The following is a 24,515-nucleotide window of genomic DNA, read 5'->3' as shown; positions in this document are numbered from 1 at the left end:
TAAAGTCTTGCGCTACCTGCTGTTAAATCGTAGAGATTTTGGTATAATTCTAAAAAGTAATGGCTTTATACCAACAGCAGAGGGAAGCAGAGTACAGAGAGACAGCGACAATCCGATAAATGTTTGCTACCGTTAAAAAACAGAGGATAGTTTAGTTCAATCAAACGGTGCATATACAAATTTAACAACATATTTGAAAATGAAAGATTATTTAAGACAAATACTATCTACTTAGTTCTAGTTTAACCTGATATTATTATTTTCTTTGCCACTCGTGTTGACAGATGGTCCCGATTATGCCTATACGTGTGAGTGCCCGATCGCATTAACAGGAGCGCGCACGTGGCTGTCAGCAGAAGGAAATGCAGGCGATTTGTGCTAAATGTCTAACAGCACACTGATTGTGAAGGGCAGTTTGGAAGAAAGGAATACCATTTGGTCGTAAAATGATATACATTTGTAAGATTTAAACTCTCTGCAGTTATGTCAGAGAGTAACCCAAACATACAGCTAGGTTAACATCACTCGCCAGCAAGCTAACTAACTAGCTAGCTAGTTTTGGGGGACATTGCGCCTCCTAACCTGCTCAGCCGTTGTCTATTTATTTTCCCTTTGTTGCCTGGACAGTCCATCTTCTCATTGTCGTGCTTTCATTGAACGGAGGAGCTTAGCGGACCGGAGCTGTGGGGGGCCCGCGGACAAACTCCCTGCCCTGGGCGTCCAGGCGGACGGATCACGTAGACACGCGGGCCGTGGGTAAGTTTACATGAGAGAGTTTATATCGAGGGAAGCGGATGGGCAAGGCCGTGGACCCAATGGTCAGGCAGGGCCCCAGCGTTAGGGAGGGGAGTGGACCACTAGAAAACGAAGATGCCTGTTTGGCAACAATATAATTTTCCTGTGGTTGAATTGGGAAGTTGTGTTACTTTGAATGAGGCCTCGAGAGGATATGAAAACACAATCGTTCGTTTTTAGGTAGCTATAGTAGCTAGGTAGTTAGCGTGTTGGCTGACACGAGTTAGCAAACCAACCTGCTTAGATCAGCGAAATATAAATGCAATCTTGTCCGTAATCTTGGTAGAAGAAATAAGGTACTGTATCGGTGGTTGCTAGCGAAGGTAATTTTGTCTGACTGTTGTGTTTGTTAGTGCATGCACTTGATAATGTTTGTGGCCACACCTGAGTTGTTCGTTAGGGCCAGGCAGTCTTTTGAATGAACGTATTCTACAATGTATTTGAATTGTAGACATGTCATTGTCAACATCCAGCTCTGTAGATTGTCCGTGAATTTTCAGTGTTCGATGACACTGGATAGATATTGGGCAAAAATGAAGAGGTGGGTTTGGGTATAGTAAATAACACAGGTCAAATCATCATATTGAACAACATTAAGTGAAACCTCAGATAGACATGCATAATTCTACCTATTACTGTATTGTTACTGTATTGTGGAGATGGTGCTTGTTGAAAATACCCCAATGGGCAATAATTCGAAAAATCCAAACCCATGTCCACTAACTAAATATCAAATAGAAGACAAAGAGTAGGAGGTAGGTGTGTAATGAATGGCCAATGTCCTCTTTCAGATATAGGGAACTGTGTTTGTTTAATTTTAGCTGGTTTTCATTGTCTGTTATTAGAATCTTCCCCACTGTTCAAAACTGCAATTCCACCAATATGGTAGCCAGTAAAACTTTGGGCATTAGCTAGCCTATCTCTCAAATAATGTCCATGATTTTGAAATGTACAGCCAACTTCTTCATTTAACATTGTGGAAGCAAAGACTTTGTTTTTTTGTGAAAAACTTGTCTGAAAAGTGTGTGGCAGGGACTGATGGCCTCAGTATTATTTATTATCATCAGTCCAACATAATTTACTCTAATACACTATGGAAATGTGGAGAGGTTGTTTCCATGTGATCATGATTAAGAGTTCTGTTAACTTTGGTTTCTCATGAAACCTTTCTCTTCTCTTTCCATCTGTCAAGGAGAAAATAAGGAGGCGCCATGGCCGAAATCTCCGCCCTAATCCCCTCACCTCCAGCTATAGGTGACACACATGCTGCACCCTCCTTCCCCATACCCTCTACTGCCCCCCCTCCTCCCAGCAGCACCACCCCAGAGCCCCCTAAGGAGAACCCAATCCCCAAGTCCTCTCTGTACGGTGACAAAGCTTCTCTGACATTAACTGTACCAGGAGAGACGCTTCCTTCACACCCTCCTTCTCCCAAGAGAGGGGGGAGAGGACCTCCACCGAGTCCCCCCAAACGTGTCTCATCAGCGTTAACTCCAGAGACTCCAGTGCCCCCACCTCTAATACCCCCAGAGAGACCTGCCCCCTTACCTGTAATAGCCCTAGATACTCCTGCCATCCCACCGGTAGATGTAGCATTGTGGCAGAGGGAGGGAGTGAAGGAGACATACTTGGGGGCAGGGGCCAGCCCAGTGTTGGCTGTAAAGCAGGAAGTGAGTAACCCAGGGGGCAAGGAGCTGTTGAATGCCCCCTCAGAGGGCCCTACACAGGCCCACAGTGAGCAAGAGGTACAGGGGGTAACACAGCAGACTACCAGCCCCTCCTCCTGTCTTAATCTCACCCCTAATCTCTACCCCAGTGTTCATGTCACTGTGAACACTAATCCTGCTACTGATTATGCTCAGCCTCAGTCTATGGTGGAATCTCCCCCTCCTCCTGCCCCCACGTACACTCCCCCTCCTCCTGCCCCCACTTACACTCCCCCTCCTCCAGACTCCACCCAAGCAGCTGTAGCCCCTGAAGCACAAAATCGTCAGCCACCAGAAGAAAGCCAAAACCCTCCCAAACTGGACACCCCCAGCCTGTCTCCCATACCTGAGACCTCAAGCCAATCTCCCAGAAGGGCAGAGCTACCCAACACTCCCTCCAGAGCAGAGCACCCCAGCCCCCCAGTGTTCCAGGAACCTGTCTCCCTCTCCCTGCCCTACCCCAGAGCCCCAGCCCCAGACACCCTCAGCTACTTGGAGTCAGCCAGCATGATGTCAGGGACCCTTGAGTCTCTGTCTGGCTTGGGGGAGGATGGAAGCTCTATCGGGTCAGACTCAGAGATCAATGGCCTGGCTGTCAGACGCACTGACAAATATGGCTTCCTCGGTGGGACCCAGTACAGCGAGGGCAGGTGGGCATGGTAAAACAAAAACACACCCTCACTCTATGCACACACCCATGTAAAATACACATCTATTGTGTCTTCACTCTGACTGTAGATAGGCAATTACACTGGTTTGTTTTTTTCTCTCTTAAAGAAAATTATATTTGTCACATGCTCCGACTACAACAGTTGTAGTAGACCTTACCGTAAAATGCTTACTTACGAGTCCTTAACCAACAGTGCAGAGTAAAAATTAAAAAAAGCTAAACATTTGCTAAATAAACTAAAGGAAAAATAGTAACACAATAAAATAACTATAATGAGGTTATATACAAAGGGTACCGAGTCAATGTGCAGGGGTATGAGGTAATATGTACATAGGTAGGGGTAAAGTGACTATGCATAGATCTAAACAAACAGAGGGTAGCAGAAGCATAGTGGGAAGGGATATGTGTATGTGTAGCGTCAATATGCAAGTGTGTGTGTTGGAATGTGAGTGTATGGTTGAGTCCAGTGAGTGTACATAGTCTGTGCAAAAACGTATAATTAACAAAAGGTGTTCAATGCAAATACTCCGGGTAGCCATTTGATTAACTATTAAGCAGTCTTATGGCTTGGGGGTAGAAGCTGTTATGGAGCTTTTTGGTCCCGGACTTGGTGCTCCAGTACCGCTTGCCGTGCGGTAGCAGAACTCTATGACTTGGGGGGCTGGAGTCTTTGACAATCAACCGTCTTTCCTGGCTTGGTCATCTTCTCCGAGTCACCCATCTTGCCCAAGTGATCTCTCCCTCCCCACACTTTCTGTCCAGTCCTCCCTATATCCACTCTAAACTTATCGGTCTGTTCTTCATCTCTCCTTTGTGTGACTCAGATAGATAGTGCTGAGAGCGCTTTTGTGACACAATATGTACTGACTGTGCCTCGCCCAGCCACTCATTTCCCTCTCTGTCTGGAGAACGTATCTTGCCCCTCCCCTCGGACAGTCTCTCTAAGTGCACTTCCTCTTCTGTTTTATTGATTTAGTTTGGTCTTGATTAAGCCTGTTCCACTTCAGTGTCGTTATCAAAGGGTGTCTGTGTGAGAGAGAGTAGTGTAGGACAGAAATATTGTAAATGAGCATATAATATGAAGTATAATATAAATCTGTAGATGAGTATTCCTTTTAAAGAATCTCAGGTCGCACAGCTTCCATTTAAAACAACTCTAGCTCCTGTTTGAAATCTACTATATCTACTCTGTACATATCATTCTAGTATATCTACTCTGTACATATCATTCTAGTATATCTACTCTGTACATATCATTCTAGTATATCTACTCTGTACATATCATTCTAGTATATCTACTGCTGTACATATCATTCTAGTATATCTACTGCTGTACATATCATTCTAGTATATCTACTCTGTACATATCATTCACCACCTTCCGGAGACACCTGAAACCCCACCTCTTCAAGGAATACCTAGGATAGGATAGGAAATCCTTCTCACCCCCCCCCCCTTAAAAGATTTAGATGCACTATTGTAAAGTGGCTGTTCCACTGGATGTCAGAAGGTGAATTCACCAATTTGTAAGTCGCTCTGGATAAGAGCGTCTGCTAAATGACTTAAATGTAATGTAAATGTACTGAATGAACATGACCCTGTAGCTGCATCCAATCTTAGGATATCCGTATTTAGATAAGCAGTTTTTTTTAAATCCAGAACAAAAATGTGTTAAGTTGTGGGTATGGCAGGGGTCGTGACAGTGGGCGCAGTCAGTGGGGCTGAATTTTAGAGGCCCTCAATTTTTATATTTTTAAGACAATTTCCTGCATTTCTCCAAACTTCTCCATGGCACCGAGAGACATTTTTGCTGTTTTAAATCTACTTTCCTGCAATTCTACATATTCTGCCTTGGAGCTGAGAACATTTTTGTATTTTTTTAAGGTGAATTACCTGCAATTCTATGCATTTTTCTATTTCTAATGCTGTGTTCTTTTGCTCAAACATAATAACAAAGTTGATACTGTTCAATTAATTGTTTTTGTAATTTTAGCTTTTATTTTGCTGATGTTCTCAAAGATTCTATTATGAAAAATAGTATATATATAATATGAGGTCTATTATCTTTTCTACATACTTTGTAGAGGAATTTTTAGAGTTTAGAGAGGGGTAAAGAAAGATTTTGTTTCGGGCGCCAGGCAGGTATTAACCATGCTGAAAGGAAAAGAGTAGAATAGAGAGAGTACCACTACCAGATCCACACACATCAGCAGAAGAGACTGCCTAGAGTGTAGCCTGTTTTCCAGATAGCCAGTGGAGAGGAAAGATAAGACACCATATAAAACGCATGTCACAGCACAGGGGGAACCCAACCAATAATAATGGCAGAGCAATTTAAAGGCAACTTCATAGAAACAATTGACAAGAAAGAGCCCAGTCATCAACATTAGATGATTTGCAATATTCTGCATTACCTCAGAGGGGGGGCAGTATGAATGGGTGTGTGGAGTGTGTGTTCATAGACAATACAAAGAAGGCCTTAAAATGCCTAAAAATCTCCTTGGCCAAATGTAAATGGTCCCACACAAAATCAATACAGTTCAAACAACAATAAACAATAACTCTCACGCAAACTCCCTTTAACTAAAATGTCACACCAAATATGACTGGCATGGGACTAATAGTCCAACCACAGGAGCATCTAAAAAGAGATTCTGCTGCAGTGAAAAGCACAGGAGCGATAGAGGGAATGTGAGGGGGGGGGGGCTTGCAGTTACACTGTCTGTCTGATACACCTAATGGTTTGTTTTTCAAAGCTTCGCAACAATGTTGTTACTACTCCATGCGTACAATGACGGGAGCGGTCCCAAAAGATTACAGCCACGACCTAGAGCGGTAACACCAGTGATCGACTTAAACACTTTACAACTAAGCATGCTGAAAATGATCAATACTTCTGCAGAGTTGCACACACTGTCAAACTTCCGCGCCAACAGAGTTCTTCACAGAGCCGGAAGAGCTATCGTTATTTCCTCCTTCCTGACTGCTGATGCGCTCTTAAAGTGGCAGGGCATGGTGAAGACTCCGTGCAGGATTTTGCCAAAGCCTGTAGAAACAGAGAGGATGCAGGTTTTGGCAGGTTCAGATTTCTCCGACACTAAACCAGGGAAGTCCCCCTCCAAGAAGAGTTCCTGCAGGTGTTGTTTTTGCCTCCTCTGCAGTAGGGTAGCAGGGATTTAGGTCAACATCATGCACCGTCCTGACATCTTCCCAAGTGTCCTCCAAACAGACTAAGTAGTTCACCGGCCCCAACTGCTGCACCACACAGTATGGATCTTTCCATCTTGAAGCTAGCTTGGCAGTGGACTGTTTGGAAGTCTTTGACAGATGATAACAGACCCAGACATGAGGCTGTGGTGGGAAACTCTCGTCTATGTTTGTCATAGTTTCTGACCTGTCGTTGTTTGGCTTTGATTCTGCTGGCCTCCACTCTGGCTAGCAATGTGTGGTGCTGTTGGACTGCATCAAATGCTGGGCAGTCAGGTGAAACGTTGGAACTTTGCAAGACTCAGTCCATCTGACCCCAGAAATCTACTGGACTGCGGATTTCAGTGCAAAGCAAAACTCAGGAAGATGCTGATCCCCCCTCGAATTAAGCAATCATCTCCTTCAAGGTGCGGTTTACCCTCTCGGTCAGGTTGGTCTGTGGATGGAAGGCCGTGCCAGCTACACCCCAGTAGGTACTGAGCTCTTTGTAGATTCCTGATATGAACTGCGGACCTCGGTCAGAGAGAATTTGGTCTGGAATCTGGTAAAGACACCTTTGCAGAATTAGAGCAATGGCGGATGCAGTGGCTTTGCGGAGGGGAAACGACTCCAACCAGTGTGTATGTAATCCACTACCACCAATAAAAATTCCTTCCCGGTTGGGAGGAAAAGGTCCCATGAGGTAAATTCCCAGCACTCCATTGGGATGGTTCACCATGTCTGCTGCAGTTTCCAGGCATGTCTGCCAATGTCTGGTTTGTATTTCTGGCAGACTTCCCACTGTGTAAGAACTTCTTGGTATCAACCCGTAAGCCTGGCCAGTAAGCCACCCCCTGTAATCTTCGGTAGGTCTTGTAAACTCCAAGATGGCCACACACGGGGTTGGCATGATACGCTTGGATCATTTGGTCAGTCAATGTAGAGGGGATGAAGACGTGGTAATGGGTGCTATGTGTTCCATCTCCTCCCAGAGTTTTTCGATACACTTTATCTTTATGAATTATGCTGAACATCTAATTGAAGCAACTCTTCGAGTCTTCTTCAGACAGAGTTTTGTGGATCGCCATGATGGCGGCATCATTCTGCTGTGCTCTCCACACACTCTGATCATCCAGATGAAAGGAACAATCCAGACACTTAGCACCAGTGTAAGTGCTGCCCAATGGAGGACAAACATTGGCAGTCTCAGTAATCCGATCTGGTTTAAGTCGTTTACGTTGACAGTGGAAGCGTTTTTCCATCCTGAAAATATATTTCAATTATATATAAAAAATAATAATTAGGTGCCCTGCCCAAGGATTTCAATGGCAGAAAAATCCATGGAAAGCAATAAATACACTGTCTTACATGCCCAGTGTGGTTGACATGCATGTGTGTTTATGTTGATAACTCTTCCTCCATGTGTTACAGTGATAAGGACATCAGAGTTGATGTAGCACGGCAGAGAGAGCTGAAATGGCTGGACATGTTCAACAATTGGGACAAATGGGTCTCAAGACGCTTCCAAAAGGTACTTAGCTACTTCTGTCTATGTATGGTATGAGATTGTTTATCTATTACATACATTGTATGTGAGTATAACATAAGTGTATGTGTGTGTTCCAGGTGAAGTTGCGCTGTAGGAAGGGGATCCCCTCTTCTCTCAGGGCTAAAGCCTGGCAGCTGCTCTCCAACAGCAAGGAGCTCCTGGACTCCAACCCCGGCAAGTTTGAGGTACTGCCACTAACCCACACCCTTTCTGTCTTCATACTCACACATCCACTATGCAAAACATGTCTATTGTGAAGCAGGCACTCAAAGACTAACTCTGCCTATGTACTCTTCACCCATTCAAATCCAAGGCCATCATTCCTACAGCCTCTATTTAGGGTCATTGTAGTCAAAATATCACTGTAATCAAAAGAACATATTTGAGTACAGAAGTTCTTCAGTGACCTCCTAGGTAGACAGACTAACTGGAACAGAAGTTCTTCAGTGACCTCCTAGGTAGACAGACTAACTGGAACAGAAGTTCTTCAGTGACCTCCTAGGTAGACAGACTAACTGGAACAGAAGTTCTTCAGTGACCTCCAGACTAACTGGTTCTTCAGACAGACTAACTGGAACAGAAGTTCTTCAGTGACCTCCTAGGTAGACAGACTAACTGGAACAGAAGTTCTTCAGTGACCTCCTAGGTAGACAGACTAACTGGAACAGAAGTTCTTCAGTGACCTCCTAGGTAGACAGACTAACTGGAACAGAAGTTCTTCAGTGACCTCCTAGGTAGACAGACTAACTGGAACAGAAGTTCTTCAGTGACCTCCTAGGTAGACAGACTAACTGGAACAGAAGTTCTTCAGTGACCTCCTAGGTAGACAGACTAACTGGAACAGAAGTTCTTCAGTGACCTCCTAGGTAGACAGACTAACTGGAACAGAAGTTAATGCGATGGGGAGGAGTTGTGGCTCGTTCGACCAGTTAGATCTCCAGGGGGTGTTTATTAGGGGGCGCAGAGAACTCCCCAGCTCTAAGCCTCTTATCCTGGGTAGTAATCCAGCCTGACTGGGTCTACCTTCACAGACCTGGGGGTCTGGACAGATCATATCAGATAAACCCTTTTTCCTTCCCTTTCTCTGCTTTCACTCTGACACAGACATGCTTTGTTAAAGGCCTAGTTATACTCAGTCCTGTTCCATATTATTCTGCTCCAACTAGATTTGTTGCTTTTTAAAGTTGCTCAATTAGAAATGATCTGAACATTTCTTTCTCTCTTAATCTCTGTAGGAGTTGGAGAGGGAGCAGGGAGACCCTAAATGGTTGGACATTATAGAGAAGGACCTGCATAGACAGTTCCCCTTCCATGAGATGTTTGCTGCTCGCGGTGGACACGGGTAAATGACCATGCTTTACTGACGTATAATAGGATTTGTTCAGTCCATGTAGAGCATGCTGACATGTACCATAAAAATGTACTTTGGGTGCATGTGTGCAAACTGTCTGTTCTCTTCTGGTGTGGCCTCCAGGCAGCAGGATCTGTACCGGGTACTGAAAGCCTACACAGTGTACAGACCTGAAGAGGGATACTGCCAGGCCCAGGCCCCGGTGGCTGCTGTCCTGCTCATGCACATGCCTGCGGAGGTGAGGGGCTGCTGGGGGACACAGAGAGAGAGGGGGACTGTGGAGGAGACTGGGAATGGGAACAATGTTCTAGAATGATGAAGTAGTGGGATGTGGCGAGGTGTTTATAATGTGGTGTAATGTGTATATTCCCAACTTGCAGCATGCCTTCTGGTGTCTGGTGCAGATCTGTGAGACGTACCTGCCTGGATATTATAGTGCTGGATTGGTGAGTAAATGAACGAACACACACTGTATCTTCTTCTTCGGTGTACACTGAGCCGACTCATCATTCTTTTAGGAAGCAATCCAGTTGGACGGAGAGATCTTCTTCTCTCTGCTACGTCGTGTCTGTCCCATGGCCTACCGTCACCTGAAGAAGTTTAAGATAGACCCCATTCTCTACATGACCGAGTGGTTCATGTGTGTCTTTTCACGCACCCTGCCGTGGTCCTGTGTGCTACGTGTGTGGGACATGTTCTTCTGTGAGGGTAAGACACACACACACACACAGTGCACATGATGCTGTGGATAACTATAAGCTAACTGTGCTGTTTTCTAGGAGTGAAGATAGTGTTCCGTGTGGGCCTGGTGCTGCTCAAGCAGATGCTTGGCTCGGTGGATAAACTGCGGGAGGTCCAGGGCATGTACGAAACCATGGAGCGCCTCCGGAACATCCCACCTGAGTCTGTCAGAGAGGACCTATTGGTGCAGGAGGTGAGACTGTAAACAGTGTTTACAGACATACATGTGTTCTCTAAACATACTCCTACTCTGACTCATTGACACGAGTCAAATGAGTCAACTGACGTTTCACTGTCTGTGTGTCTAAATCTGGTTTGATGACTTCCTCTGTATGTCTCTGTCTGTGTGTAGGTGGTGTCTCTGGCGGTGACCGAGGCTCTGATCGAGAGGGAGTGCAGTATTCAGGTAAGGAAGTGGAGGGAGTCCAGGGGCGAACTGACCCACCAGCCTGTCCGAAGGCTCCATGGGACACGGGACATCCACGAGCACAAGCGTCGGGCCTCCGCCATCAGCTCCGGGGGTAGCTTCTCCTTCCTGGGGTCCATCCCCCCTCCAGGGCCCCTCAGGGCGTCCTCCAGCCTGCTCTCCCTCCCCGGCTTCCGCAAGTCCAAAACCCCCTTCCGTTCTCAGAAGATGGGCTCCTTCTCTGGGGCCTCTGGGATGGAGGCCATGCAGCGACAGAACCCCTCAGTGGCAGCTTCAAGCCCACCCAGAGGCCCCGCCCACAAACCACCCATGTCTACTAGCTCTGTAGCTAGGGCGCCTGCCTCTCAGAGTCCTTTGGTTGGGTCTGGTCCAGGCCCCTCTTCTGGCCCAGCCCAGACCTCAGCACAGAGCCAGCCTGGTGCATCAGCCCCAGTACACCATACACCACCCAACACCCTCTCCCCCAAAGTTACTTCTGAGCAGATCACACCCACTATCCCATCACCCACCGCTAACAACACGCCTCTGCCCCCGTTCCCAGACGGAGGAGGAGGAGGAGGAGCAGCAGCTACAGGAGGAGAGGATGACAGGAAGAAGAAGAGGAGCAAGGAAGACAAGAAGAAAGAGAAGGAGGAGGAGAAGAGGAAAGAGAAGGAGAAGAAGAAGGACAAAGCAGACAAGGAGAGCCAGAAGAAGGAGAAGGAGCGGGCAGAGAAAGAGAAGAAAAGGGAGAAGGGGGGGAAGAAAAAGGACAGGGGGGGAGGAGAGGCAGAGGAGAAGAATGGAGCCACAGCACCAAGAGATTCGGCCTAGTTTCTCCTGTTTTCCTTCAGAAAGAAAACGGAGAAGGGAAAAAAAGAGGACATGGAAACAAAAGACCCCCAGAAGTAGAATGAAAGAGAGAAAAGGAGAAGGCCTCCTGTATAGTGCATCTTGAGGACTACATATAGTCAGGAGACATCTGGATCATGGTTCTATTAGCACCCCAGGGGTCATACCCCCCCCCATGCTTTCTTCATCAATGAGTTTGAATAATTAAGATGGGACACGTTTCCTTTTGCAACTGGAGAATTGTCTGTGTGGTTCACAATGGATCTCCCAAGATCACACAACTGTTTTCTCATTTAGTTTATAATTTTATTTAGTTTTTATCAGACTATAGCTGGTGGACAGACAAGCCGTGGACATAGAGTAGGTTGGAGTTATAGATTGGGTGTAAATAGAACATCCTAAATCCATGTAGGACCCTTGAGTCGTTCCCCATAATGCCCTGTCATGTCCAGTTTGTGGTCAGATGTCCAACCGGAATGCCTGCAGATAAAAGTAAACAATTGAAAAATATCTCAAACCCAGGCACTGAGGACTGTGATTGCTGGTAGTACTATGGTGTTTGGATGTCTGGGAGGACCTATTTATTGTAGTGTTAAGTGTTGTGTGAGTGTGTGCCTTAGTAGCGTAGTGAGCTGAGTTACCGTTCAATATTGCCACCCATTTTCTCTGCTCTTTCTCTCATGTCTTTGTCTTCTTTTTTGAGTTGCTTGTTTTCTCCCCCCTTTCTCTAATCTCTTGATCTCTAGTCTTCTGACCAGTGACTAAATGTAAATGGAGAGATTTACACTGCGATAGGGAGGGTTTGTAAGGTGAGGGAGAAATGAACATGACATTCTGAGCCTTGACAGACAGACATGCATGGATCAGGATGGCACCTCCCTAACAACACAGAGTGATTTCATTTTAGAATGTAATTTTTTTTTTTTGTCTTTTCAAGTTTCTCTTGAGTATGTTTATAGTGGGAGATGATAATAGATACTGGTAGTTTAGCCAGGGAGGGTCCTTCTGCATTTAATGACAACTCTGAATCTGCCCGTCAGACCAAATGTCCATCTATTATTTTTCTGCTTGTGATAAATTAAATAATATATATTTTTATTTAGCCAAATAGTAATAAGGGTGAGGCTTTTAGTAAATTAACCCATTGGAATGTGATCTATTTAGAGTGATTTGAGAAACTTAAGTTGGCCACTTCTGTTTGGTTGGTAGGTAGGTTGTTGAATTTCATCTGGATAGTTCATACAGAATGATAGAGGCCTCTAGTGGCCAAAGGGCTGTTTTAGCATGAGCAGGGCCATGAGGGCTTCCACCATTTGAATGTAGTCAACATGGTGGGACTTCCAACTTCATTGACCGATCCCTACTGGTGACCCTGTTGGAGTTGTGCAACCAGGACATCAGGAGGGATCAGCCAATCGCGAAGAAGAAAATTGACTACTTTGAAATGGAGATTGCCTCAATGAAGCTGTCACAGATGCTATAATGGCACAGATACAATGATGAGGCCTATTTCCATCTCTATGGGATAGTTTCACCTCTTACACCTGCGCCTTTAGGACCCATAGGAAGCCACTTGGTGCTGGGCGGGTCAGGCTTGCCAATGTAGCATTAACCTCTGAACTCTGACCTTCGGGCTATGATGTATTTATGTACAAAGTTGGTTAATTTAATCAGATATTATATATGTATTCTTTATTTTGGATCTGACTGCTATTTTTCTAATGTGAGTAAAGTACACCTGGTTAACTGGAAGGATGGCTGGCGATGTGAAGCCCAGTTTGAGGATAATGTTAAGTATTGTTTTTTTTTAGATACTGGTATGGCTGTTTTGATTTCATTATTGCACATTTGTCCTCATCTTCTAAGATAACAAATCCTGTTTGTCATTTCATATTTCAAGTTTACTGTGGTAGCTATGGGTAATGTTAGGCCCACAATTCTCCAGTTACCTTATTACAGTATTAAACCTGACAGTGATTGAAGAACAAGGGAATGACCATCAACCGATGAACTAGGATTCACATGAGTATTTTAGATATGACATAATTTGAGTGAGCCGAAGGTCATAAAGTACTGTATATGAAACTGGGAGGCGTTTAGTCAACTATGACAAGGGTTGTAAAGAAGATCTGAAGTTGTCTGTCTTTGTCACACCAGTATGTTGTAACCAACCACCATGATGATGTTTAAATAACTCCCTAACCCACTCACACACAGTGTAATGTAACGTATCTATACTGTACATTAGATGGATAGTGTCCGTTAGTTACTGTAACACCATTCCTTGGTGGAAACCATTGATTCTCAACACTGATTCTCAACACTGATTCTCTGTACTGTTTTTGTAGGAGAGGAGGGTCTTTAGTGTAATCGTAGCCAAAATGTCCTTTTTGTTCACTATTTGTCTTTTTTCCCCAACTCATGTTATTTTTTTAAGCCTCTGCTTTCCCACTTCTTCCCTCACATTTGGCTTTCAGTCTTCTCAGAATCACTTGGATCAGAGTAGAGTCGGCGAAGATGACTTGAACATGTTTATGCAAACCTTACTGTTCACAAAGCATATTGTCAAATAGCAGCACTGACGGCCAGCAATGCCACTACTGAGATCAGTAGTTTTCATGGCAATAATTAGAAGTTGGAGAACTCTGAGAATGTTGGAGAACCCTGAGAATGCTATAGAAACAATCACGATGGAGCAATATTTCTCCAAGCAGGCCCAGGCTTCATCCAATTGGATAGGCTCCTTAAGGTCCTCGATTCTATGTTGAGTCATCAAGAGGTCGTGACAGTCATCCTGTCATTGCTCCCAAATTGATCTGGATCTGGAATCAGTCCTCACGCCTGAAATAGCCAGGATGAGTCAACAGAGACATTTAGATCCTGAGTGCATTTCTGCATTGGTCCTGAAATCCTTGAGCTTGATTGCTTTTAATCGGGAGTGTCCCACTGATTAGATTTTTTTAAAGGTTGTTGCTGTTATGTTTTTCTATTTTGTCATGGTTTCTCCCCAACTGTATGTCTTGTTGTTTTCAGTTTACATGGAACTGTTATTGGTGGAAAAATAAAATCCTAGATAATAAAATTCATTCCTTAACTGCAGAAAATCTACACATGATGTATTTCATTAATAATGATAATGACAGTTGTGATGAATAATAAACCATAATATATTAAAGAACCCTGCTCTGCCTTGCATTCTCTTTTCATATTGATATAGCCCACATTCTCCCAATGAGTTGTGCATGAACATTTTATTCCATTCTGGAAAAACTTCATATTTCAGACAGTCTATGGTCCAGCAGGGGGCAGTAAAGATGTATGATTGCTGTCTTTACAAATGGGCCGAGTGCGGATAAGATTTTGGTGGTGTCTCAAGAAAATTTGTATTTCTTCCCCCAATGCACACAGCACAGGAAATACACCCACACCAGCCCTGTTGTTTCTCAACCCCACTCTACCAGAACCACTCATGAACAGAGACACTAGTGTACAAAAGATAAGAGCTTTTATTCACAGTTAGTCCCTTTTATTTATTACAGAGGAGTTTCTGGCAGACTAAAGTTAGTCCAGGTGCAGAAAACAAAGGAGCTTATAGAAAACAAAGAGGTAGAACTAAAGGAGGAAAGGGAGGAGGGAAAGGAGGTGAAGACGAGTTTTCTTTGGGTCCTCTTCTCTCGAGCAGCCTTTCACTTCTTGAGAAAAACGTAGCCGTCACTTTAAGGAGACCATGTTTTTCTCTAGCCTCATTCCTTCTTAGAATATCTCCTATTTTCCCACCTTATCTACAGGAGATAACATCTACAATATTTATAGAACGATATCCCTGTTTGGTTTATTTGCCCACCTGAGGGTTAAATTAAGGGGGAGTGAAAGGACTTCCAGGTCTAACCTCAGCTGTTGCAGCCAGGCAAAGACTGGTGCTCCTTTTCACCTTGGGGTTTACACATCCATACCACAGCAGTGGAATACGACTTGCTGTGTGCATTTCTTCTAACAGAGAGACTGGGGAAACAACCAATGATAGGAGTAAGAGATGAAAAGGAGGAAGAGGGTTAAGGGAAGGGAAAGCGGATGAGAAAGAGATGGAGATGTTAAAAGATCATTTTTATTGAAAATAATCCCATATCCCCACGAACAAACATAGACAACCCATGAGCACCCGCTCTCACACAAATGTCTTGAGTGGAGACGAGTCTTTTAGAGAATTTGTGTGAGTGAGAGACAGCGCACATGAGTACACATAAAGAGAAGGAAGGTATGAGAGAATAGAAGGAAGAAGAGAGGAGCAGGAAGGTAGAATGGCAAGGGAGGCTGTTTTCTTTTCTTCTGTCTGTTTCATTACTCCTCCTTCTCCTCTCCGTGTGTGATGACATAGCAGATTTGCTTGTAGTCTACGTTGCCGGCCACATCTGGGGGGAAGGCAGCCCACAGGTTCTTCATCTGAGTGGAGGAGAAGGAGGGTCAGCCACTCGCCAAGTCAAGGGACAACGAGAGATCATGATAATATTAAAACTGAATGATTAGAAATGTATTCACCTCCTCTGCAGAGAACCTGTCGCACTGAGTGGTCAGGAGCTCCTGAAGGCTAGAGACAGAGAGGGAGACAAAGTCAGAAACATTCATGAAGCTGTGGATTCTGTTATGGAGTGCACTCATTACTACAACTGTAAAATAAGGAAGGAAATATTCTCACAAGTCCTTCTTGATGAAACCGGTAGCATCGGGGTCCAGGACCTTGAAAGCACTAACGATGACATCCTCAGGATCAGCCCCTGAGACACACAGAGCGTCAGTCAGGCATGTTACACTGGCAGCAAGACACATGCAATGTCCTCAGATATGGAAGTGTACTTAGAAAGCCACTAACACTTTGAAGCGATTATAACCTGGTTATAACAAGTTAGATAGTAAGCCTAACAGAGTCAAATTAAGAAATTAGGAGATGTGCAACAGAAATAAAGCAAGCAAGTACAGTGAGTTATATACCCACCCTTGAGCTTCTCTCCGAACATGGTGAGGAAGACGGTGAAGTTGATGGGGCCGCTGGCCTCCTTGACCATGGCTTCCAGCTCCTCATTCTTCACATTCAACTGGCCTACAGAGCAGGGAGGCAGTGGAGGTTAGCAAGCACCATTATCTATCTATCTATCTATCTATCTATCTATCTATCTATCTATCTATCTATCTATCTATCTCTCTCTCTCTCTCTCTCTCAGTCTCTCTCTCTCTCTCACACACATACACACACACACACACACACACACATAGGACATTGTGGACATGCTAAGGCACACTTTTAATAGAGACAAGTCAGTCACATGTGTCCTCAGAATCTTAAAAGGTCTTAAATGTAACCCTTGCTCACCCATTGAGGCCAGCACATCCCTCAAGTCATCCTTGCTGATGATACCGTCTCTGTTCTGGTCAATGATTGTGAAAGCCTGAGAAGGAGGGAAGGAGGGAGGGAAGAAGTGAGGAAGACAGATAATGTCTGACATGACATGAACACCAGTCACCAGAGTCTGCCAAGTTGTCATCCCCAGTGGGACATGGAGGAGGGGGGGTTCGGTCCTGTGTGTAGTGGGACATGGAGGAGGGGGGGTTCAGTCCTGTGTGTAGTGGGACGTGGGTAGTATGTGCACTCCATACAACTTAGAGACACCTCTGTCAACTATGGTCATTTAAGTGTCAGGTGCTGCCTATTTATGTCACAATGCTATGTAATCCTTGTTAGGCGAGACCTAAAAAGAACAGAAGAAATTTAAATTCTTACACGTTCATTTAGGGAGAGCTCATTAAGTTACACCTATTAAATCCTTCTTCCACTGTCCCAGCCTGTCTCTGGACCTCATCTCTTACGTCTATGAAACCCAAGAGGACCCCCATGGTTGGTCTTGAACTTAAAAAAGCAGCTGGTAATCCATCTTCCTGACTCACACACATGCACACACTCCCCCATCCTGGCAAAGTGTTAAGACTGTCCCAATGATGATGCCAGACATTCCCCAAGTGAAACTTAAGAAGTCTGTATCACTTACAGCAGCAAGAATTACCTCCGTCAAGTCTGTGCCCATATCCCTTGACAACACTTTTGAAAACACATACTATCATATACAATCTCCCACCTACAGCCAGATCCCTATTTCCTGACCTTATCCATCCTTCCATACACACAGTATCCTTCCCTACACTCCTTCCACTTTCTACCCTCCGTCTTTCATCTACATACCGTTCACCTCTCCGACCTTCCTCTCCTCATAAACAGGTACACTAACCTGCCTTCCAAACTTTAGACCTTATCAGAAGCTCAAGAAGGTGCCCCCCCCACCTCTTCTATTCCCCTCTGTCCCCACCTGTTCTCCCCCTGTCCACCCCCAGTCACCCCCCATTCATCCCCACCCCACTGCCCTTCCCCTCTCCTCTGTGTGCAGAGTGCCAGCCAGGGCCCAGTTGTCCTGCCATACTTAAACATGCAGCCCTCAGCAGCAGAGGACTTAAGATGAGAGGTTGAGTGACAGCTGAAGGCTCAGATGAGAGGGAGGCCTGGAGAGCTTCAAAAGGTTACAGAAACTTCAGAGCTTCTCCTCATGACATTCTTTGCTTTTTTAAGTTGGGAGGGGGGCAGACAAAATAGCAACTGCACTGAGAATTTACCAATCAGAGGCCAGCCACCTAAATCTAATTTGGGGTTCGCTCCTTTAATGAAACAAGGAAAACAGTACACTATGATTGACTCATGATTATAACAGTATCAATTTAGCCGCTGTGCCTGTCTGTTTCAGTGTTAGCAACTATTTCAGCCACTCTACAGCAGAATTAGGTTACAATGAAACTGACTGGTAGCCAGACTAGAGTCACTCACTCTCAGCCCAGATAGGGAGTTGAAAGGAAATCTGTCCCATTGACATTTTAAGGTGTGAAAGTGATGAGGTGTTGCATAGTGTGTTAAGAAATCCTCACCTCCTTGTACTCCTGGATCTGGCTCTGCTCAAACATGGAGAACACGTTGGAGGAACCGCCCTCTGCTGCTGCTCCCCTCCTCTTGGCCTTCTTGGGTGCCTGAAGGACAATCACATCAACTGCTTAACAATGGGACCTTCTAGGTCTGTTCATCCTGCAGCTGTAGGCCTCAGGAGGCCAATTAGTGACCTTTGACTTCAGTGTCAAGCTGTTCCTGGTCAGCGACAGGTGAAAGGATGTCCTTGTGTGTAGGTCCAGTACACTGTTCCGTCTGCCATCTAGCATCTGCTATCTAGCTTTGACTATCAGTGTGATGTGGGGTGAATATGTGTGGCCCACCATTAAATCCTGCCACTATGTCTTAATGTAGTTTAACATCCCTTACTACCGAGCTCTTGACATGTTCTCAGAACAGTTCAGGAACATTCTTTCTCTGGCTCAGGACAGAGGAGGATGTTTTTGAATGTGGATGTAATAAAACATTAATTTTCCTCAGGTAGCTAACCTTTTACAGCATGTTATATATAAATGTTGTTAATAAAGTGTTAACAAAATGTTTAGATCATGTGAATGATATTATATATCCAGGAACAGCTTTACACAAAATGTCTAAAAATATCACCAACAAAAAAAGTATAGTTGAGTTTTAAAAAGTTGTTCCATAATTTATTTTTCAATCTAGCAAAAAAAGCTTAAAATAGAAAAACAAGAAAATCTGGAAATGCTGTGTTATTCCTGGAGGTTCCCATCGACAGCACACAGTGTAGTGGACAGGTAAGCAGTCAGAAAGTGAGGACCGGTGTTACTCACCATCTCGAGACGGTATGTATGGAGGTTTGGATGGTCAACAAGAGAAGAGACTGATGTGAAGCCGCATTAAACCTCTATCCTCGGGGGCTTATATACCTCTGTAGACCGCGCTAACTTTAGCCACAGCCTCAAGTTTGGATTTGTAGAGGCAGAGAGAGAGAGAGAGGGAGAGGGAGGGATGAGTTTGAAGCAAAAGTTAAGCGACAGGCAGAATGAGGGACAAGCTATCACCTTACAGGAGATCAGAAATAGACCCAGGAGTCTTGGAATGAAGGGAACCCGATACAACAGGGACCAGGCCATACGTTTAGTGTCCCACGTGGACTAATATGGACATTCAGGACGTAAAAGGCTTGATGGACTGCTGGCTGGCTGGCTGGACACATCTTGGTACCGTCCCACCCCTCCATAGTCTCCATCACCATCACCCTTCAGTGTGGCACATCAACCTATCATTGACTTTAGTTTTTCCATTACAATATTAAAGGCTTAAATAAACACATTTTGTGCTCTCAGCGACTTGAAATGTACATTTTTATGCATGTGCATGCATGGGTAGATATATTTCTCTGTCTACACTTTCTATGTTCATATGTCCAGCGATTTCCACAGGCAATTGAAACGGCCTTCTCACATTTTGCATGGCACTGCACTGTCCAGCATGCATGTGTAATGTCATTACATAAAATACTGTCAATGCATCAATATTTTGAATATTTTGGGAACACTCTGGTACAGTGTTTGTGTATATTAGACCATGTTAATTGGTGTCGGTAGTGAGGTCTCCCATAATCCCTCTAGAGTCTAAGGGCCCGAGATTGGTTTCTATTTGGCAAACAAATGGAGTTGTAAGATGGTTATGGTGGTGGTTATGGTGGTTAAGACCATGGTGCTTGCCTACGGAGCTGTGAGGGGAACGGCACCGCAGTACCTCCAGGCTCTGATCAGGCCCTACACCCAAGCAAGGGCACTGCGTTCATCCACCTCTGGCCTGCTCGCCTCCCTACCATTGAGGAAGTACAGTTCCCGCTCAGCCCAGTCAAAACTGTTCGCTGCTCTGGCCCCCCAATGGTGGAACAAACTCCCTCACGACGCCAGGACAGCGGAGTCAATCACCACCTTCCGGAGACACCTGAAACCCCACCTCTTCAAGGAATACCTAGGATAGGATAAGTAATCCTTCTCACCACCCCCCCCCTTAATGATTTAGATGCACTATTGTAAAGTGGCTGTTCCACTGGATGTCAGAAGGTGAATTCACCAATTTGTAAGTCGCTCTGGATAAGAGCGTCTGCTAAATGACTTAAATGTAATGTAAATGTTATACCAAGGACCATTCAGCTATTTAATTTTGAATTTAAGGACCTCTGTGGTGGTATATATCTGAGTTAATAGCAAAAGGCCAAATTCAAAGTTTCATTAAATAACAATAATAAAACAAATAATATTAATATATATATATATATATACAGTGCAGTTGGAAAGTATTCAAACAGCTTTATTCTAAAATGGATTCCATTCATTTTTCCCCCTTTGTCAATCTACACACAATACCCCATAATGACAAAGAAAATAACAAAAAATATTGTTGAAAATTTAGCAAATGTATTAAACATATTTTTAAAAATACCTTATAAGTATTCAGACCCTTTGCTATGAGACTCAAAATTGAGCTTAGGTGCATCCTGTTTCCATTGATCATCCTTGAGATGTTTCTACAACTTGATTGGAGTCCACCTGTGGTAAATTCAATTGATTGGACATGATTTGGAATGGCACACCTGTCTGTATTTGGGGCGGCAGGGTAGCCTAGTGGTTAGAGTGTTAGAGTGTTGGACTTGTAACCGCAAGGTTGCAAGTTCAAACCCCCGAGCTGACAAGGTATAAATCTGCCATTCTGCCCCTGAACAGGCAGTTAACCCACTGTTCCCAGGCCGTCATTGAAAATAAGAATTTGTTCTTAACTGACTTGCCTGGTTAAATAAAGGTAAAATAAAAAATAAATATATAAAGGTCCCACAGTTGACAGTGCATGTCAAAGCAAAAACCAAGCAATGAGGTTGAAGGAATTGTCCATAGAGCTCAGAGACAGGACTGTGTTGAAGCACAGATCTGGGGAAGGGTACCAAAGAATTATGCAGTATTGACGGTCCCCAAGAACACATCATCCTTTATTCTTAAATGGAAGACGTTTGGAACCACCAAGAGGAAGAGGGGGAGAAGGGCCTTGGTCAGGGAGATGACCAAGAACCCGATGGTCCCTCTGACAGAGCTCCAGAATTCCTTTGTGTAGATGGGAGAACCTTCCAGAAGGACAACCATCTCTGCAGCACTCCACCAATTAGGCCTTTATGGTAGAGTGGCCAGACAGAAGCCACTGCTCAGTAAAAGACACATGACAGCCTGCTTGGAGTTTGCCAAGAGGCACTTAAAGGACTCTCAGACCATGAGAGTCCTAGCTGGAGGGGTGCTCTCATCTTATCTACCAACATAGACAGGGCTCTAACTCCTCTAGCTCCAAAATGAAATAGGATGCAGGCCAGGCAGCAGGCTGTTAGCCAGCCTGTCAGCTTAGTGGAGTCTGCCACTAGCACAGTCAGTGTAGTCAGCTCAGCTATCCCCATTGAGACCGTGTCTGTGTCTCGACCTGGGTTGGGCAAAACTAAACATGGCTGTGTTCGCCTTAGCAATCTCACTAGGATAAAGACCTCCTCCATTCCTGTCATTATTGAAAGAGATCGTGATACCCCACATCTCAAAATAGGGCTACTTAATGTTAGATCCCTTACTTCAAACGCAATTATAGTCAGTGAACTAATCACTGATCATAATCTTGACGTGATTGGCCTGACTGAAACATGGCTTAAGCCTGATGAATTTACTATGATAAATGAGGACTCACCTCCTGGTTACACTAGTGACCATATCCCCCGTGCATCCCGCAAAGGCGGAGGTGTTGCTAACATTTACGATAGCAAATTAAAATTTTTTTTTTTTTTAAAGACACTTTCGTCTTTTGAGCTTCTAGTCATGAAATCTATGCAGCCTACTCAATCACTTTTTATAGCTACTGTTTACAGGCCTCCTGGGCCATATACAGCATTCCTCATTGAGTTCCCTGAATTTCTATCGGACCTTGTAGTCATAGCAGATCATATTCTAATTTTTGGTGACTTTAACATTCACATGGAAAAGTCCACAGACCCATTCCAAAAGGCTTTCGGAGCCATCATCAACTCAGTGGGTTTTGTCCAACATGTCTCTGGACCTACTCACTGTCATAGTCATACTCTGGACCTAGTTTTGTCCCATGGAATAAATGTGGATCTTAATGTTTTTCCTCATAATCCTGGACTATCGGACCACCATTTTATTATGTTTGGAATTGCAACAAATAATCTGCTCAGACCCCAACCAAGGAGCATCAAAAGTCGTGCTATAAATTCACAGACAAAACAAAGATTCCTTGATGCCCTTCCAGACTCCCTCTGCCTACCCAAGGACGTCAGAGGACAAAAATCAGTTAACCACCTAACTGAGGAACTCAATTTAACCTTGCTCAATACCCTAGATGCAGTTGCACCCCTAAAAACTAAAAACATTTCTCATAAGAAACTAGCTCCCTGGTATACAGAAAATACCCGAGCTCTGAAGCTTCCAGAAAATTGGAACAGAAATGGCGCCACACCAAACTGGAAGTCTTCCGACTAGCTTGGAAAGACAGTACCGTGCAGAATCGACGAGCCCTTACTGCTGCTACACCAGACTGGAAGTATTCCGAATAGCTTGGAAAGACAGTACCGTGCCGCAGTAGACGAGCCCTAGCTGCTGCTACATCAAACTGGAAGTATTCCGACTAGCTCGACGAGCCCTTACTGCTGCTACACCAAACTGGAAGTATTCCGACTAGCTTGGAAAGACAGTACCGTGCTAGTATTCGAAAGACAGAGCCCTTACTGCTGCTACACCAAACTGGAAGTATTCCGACTAGCTTGGAAAGACAGTACCGTGCAGCCCTTACTGCTGCTACACCAAACTGGAAGTATTCCGACTTTGGAAAGACTGCTGCCCTTACTGCTGCTACACAAACTGGAAGTATTCCGACTAGCTTGGAAAGACAGTAACGTGCAGTATCGACGAGCCCTTACTGCTGCTACACCAAACTGGTATTCCGACTAGCTTGGAAAGACAGTACCGTGCACTTACTGCTGCTACACCAAACTGGAAATTCCGACTTGGAAAGACAGTAACGTGCAGTATCGACGAGCCCTTACTGCTGCTACACCAAACTGGAAGTATTCCGACTAGCTTGGAAAGACAGTACCGTGCAGTATCGACGAGCCCTTACTGCTGCTACACCAAACTGGAAGTATTCCGACTAGCTTGGAAAGACAGTAACGTGCCGTATCGACGAGCCCTTACTGCTGCTACACCAAACTGGAAGTATTCCGACTAGCTTGGAAAGACAGTACCGTGCAGTATCGACGAGCCCTTAAGACAAACTGTATTCCGTGCTTGGAAAGACAGTACCGTGCAGATCGACGAGCCCTTACTGCTGCTACACCAAACTGGAAGTATTCCGACTAGCTTGGAAAGACAGTACCGTGCCGTATCGACGAGCCCTTACTGCTGCTACACCAAACTGGAAGTCTTCCGACTAGCTTGGAAAGACAGTACCGTGCCGTATCGACGAGCCCTTACTGCTGCTACACCAAACTGGAAGTCTTCCGACTAGCTTGGAAAGCTAGTCCTATTTTTCCAACTTAATTGAGGAAAATAAGGACAATTCGAAATGTATTTTTGATACTGTCCCAAAGCTAACTAAAAAGCAGCATTCCCCAAGTGAGGATGGCTTTCACTTCAGCAGTAATAAATTCATGAACTTTGAGGAAAAGATCATGAATATTAGAAAGCATCTTTAAATCTGCGTATTCCTTCAAAGCTCAGTTGTCCTAAGTCTGCACAACTCTGCCAGGACCTAGGATCAAGAGAGACACTCAAGTGTTTTAGTACTATATCTCTTGACACAATGATGAAAATAATCATGGCCTCTAAAAATTCCAGCTGCATACTGGACCCTATTCCAACTAAACTACTGAAAGAGCTGCTTCCTGTGCTTGGCCCTCCTATGTTGAACATAATAAACGGCTCTCTATCCACCGGATGTGTACCAAACTCACTAAAAGTGGCAGTAATAAAGTCTCTCTTGAAAAAGCCAAACCTTGACCCAGAAAATATAAAAAACTATCGGCCTATATCGAATCTTCCATTCCTCTCAAAATTTTTAGAAAAGGCTGTTGCGCAGCAACTCACTGCCTTCCTGAAAACAAACAATGTATACGAAATGCTTCAGTCTTGTTTTAGACCCCATCATAGCACTGAGACTGCACTTGTGAAGGTGGTAAATGACCTTTTAATGGATTCAGACCAAGGCTCTGCATCTGTCCTTGTGCTCCTAGACCTTAGTGCTGCTTTTGATACCAACGATC

The 24,515-nt window shown here is 44.6% G+C and overlaps 2 protein-coding genes across 4 annotated transcripts; one reads left to right on the top strand and one right to left on the bottom strand.

Moving 5' to 3' along the window:
• Positions 1–268: 268 nt before the first annotated feature.
• Positions 269–14,435, top strand: LOC135554442 (TBC1 domain family member 10B-like). Of its 3 annotated transcripts, none has more exons than XM_064986754.1 (10): positions 269–756; positions 1,988–3,160; positions 7,789–7,888; positions 7,984–8,091; positions 9,142–9,248; positions 9,381–9,495; positions 9,638–9,703; positions 9,776–9,965; positions 10,037–10,191; positions 10,351–14,435. In XM_064986754.1, exons 2-10 carry the CDS (start codon positions 2,007–2,009, stop codon positions 11,236–11,238), a joined length of 2,883 nt encoding a protein of 960 aa, XP_064842826.1. In that variant the 5' UTR covers positions 269–756; positions 1,988–2,006; the 3' UTR covers positions 11,239–14,435. The 3 variants fall into 3 exon arrangements, with proteins under 3 accessions (XP_064842826.1, XP_064842828.1, XP_064842827.1); XM_064986756.1 differs by having other exon boundaries at positions 270–756; positions 1,988–3,151; XM_064986755.1 differs by lacking the exon at positions 269–756 and adding an exon at positions 936–1,118.
• Positions 14,436–14,744: 309 nt separating this feature from the next.
• Positions 14,745–19,157, bottom strand: LOC135554441 (myosin regulatory light chain 2, skeletal muscle). The gene is made up of 7 exons (XM_064986753.1): positions 19,027–19,157; positions 18,217–18,315; positions 16,622–16,697; positions 16,247–16,351; positions 15,950–16,028; positions 15,793–15,841; positions 14,745–15,696 (listed from the first exon to the last, which is right to left on the bottom strand). The coding sequence occupies exons 1-7, from the start codon at positions 19,027–19,029 to the stop codon at positions 15,595–15,597; spliced, it is 513 nt and encodes a 170-aa protein (XP_064842825.1). The 5' UTR covers positions 19,030–19,157; the 3' UTR covers positions 14,745–15,594.
• Positions 19,158–24,515: the final 5,358 nt, after the last annotated feature.

This window comes from Oncorhynchus masou, chromosome 14 (assembly GCF_036934945.1).
Source record: "Oncorhynchus masou masou isolate Uvic2021 chromosome 14, UVic_Omas_1.1, whole genome shotgun sequence".
In the NCBI taxonomy this organism is placed as follows: Eukaryota; Metazoa; Chordata; class Actinopteri; order Salmoniformes; family Salmonidae; genus Oncorhynchus; species Oncorhynchus masou.
Note: the sequence above shows the minus strand (reverse complement) of the source record. Positions and strands in the feature narration are given on the sequence as shown.

Coding starts and splice junctions, on each gene's coding strand:
- LOC135554442 (XM_064986754.1), top strand. CDS start 2,007: ATGGCCGAAATCTCCGCCCTAATCCCCTCACCTCCAGCTATAGGTGAC. Junction 8,092..9,141: donor CCAACCCCGGCAAGTTTGAG/GTACTGCCACTA, acceptor TAATCTCTGTAG/GAGTTGGAGAGGGAGCAGGG. Junction 9,249..9,380: donor GCTGCTCGCGGTGGACACGG/GTAAATGACCAT, acceptor TGTGGCCTCCAG/GCAGCAGGATCTGTACCGGG.
- LOC135554441 (XM_064986753.1), bottom strand. Junction 16,698..18,216: donor AGATCCAGGAGTACAAGGAG/GTGAGGATTTCT, acceptor CCTCCTTCTCAG/GCTTTCACAATCATTGACCA. Junction 15,697..15,792: donor ACAGGTTCTCTGCAGAGGAG/GTGAATACATTT, acceptor TCCTCCACTCAG/ATGAAGAACCTGTGGGCTGC.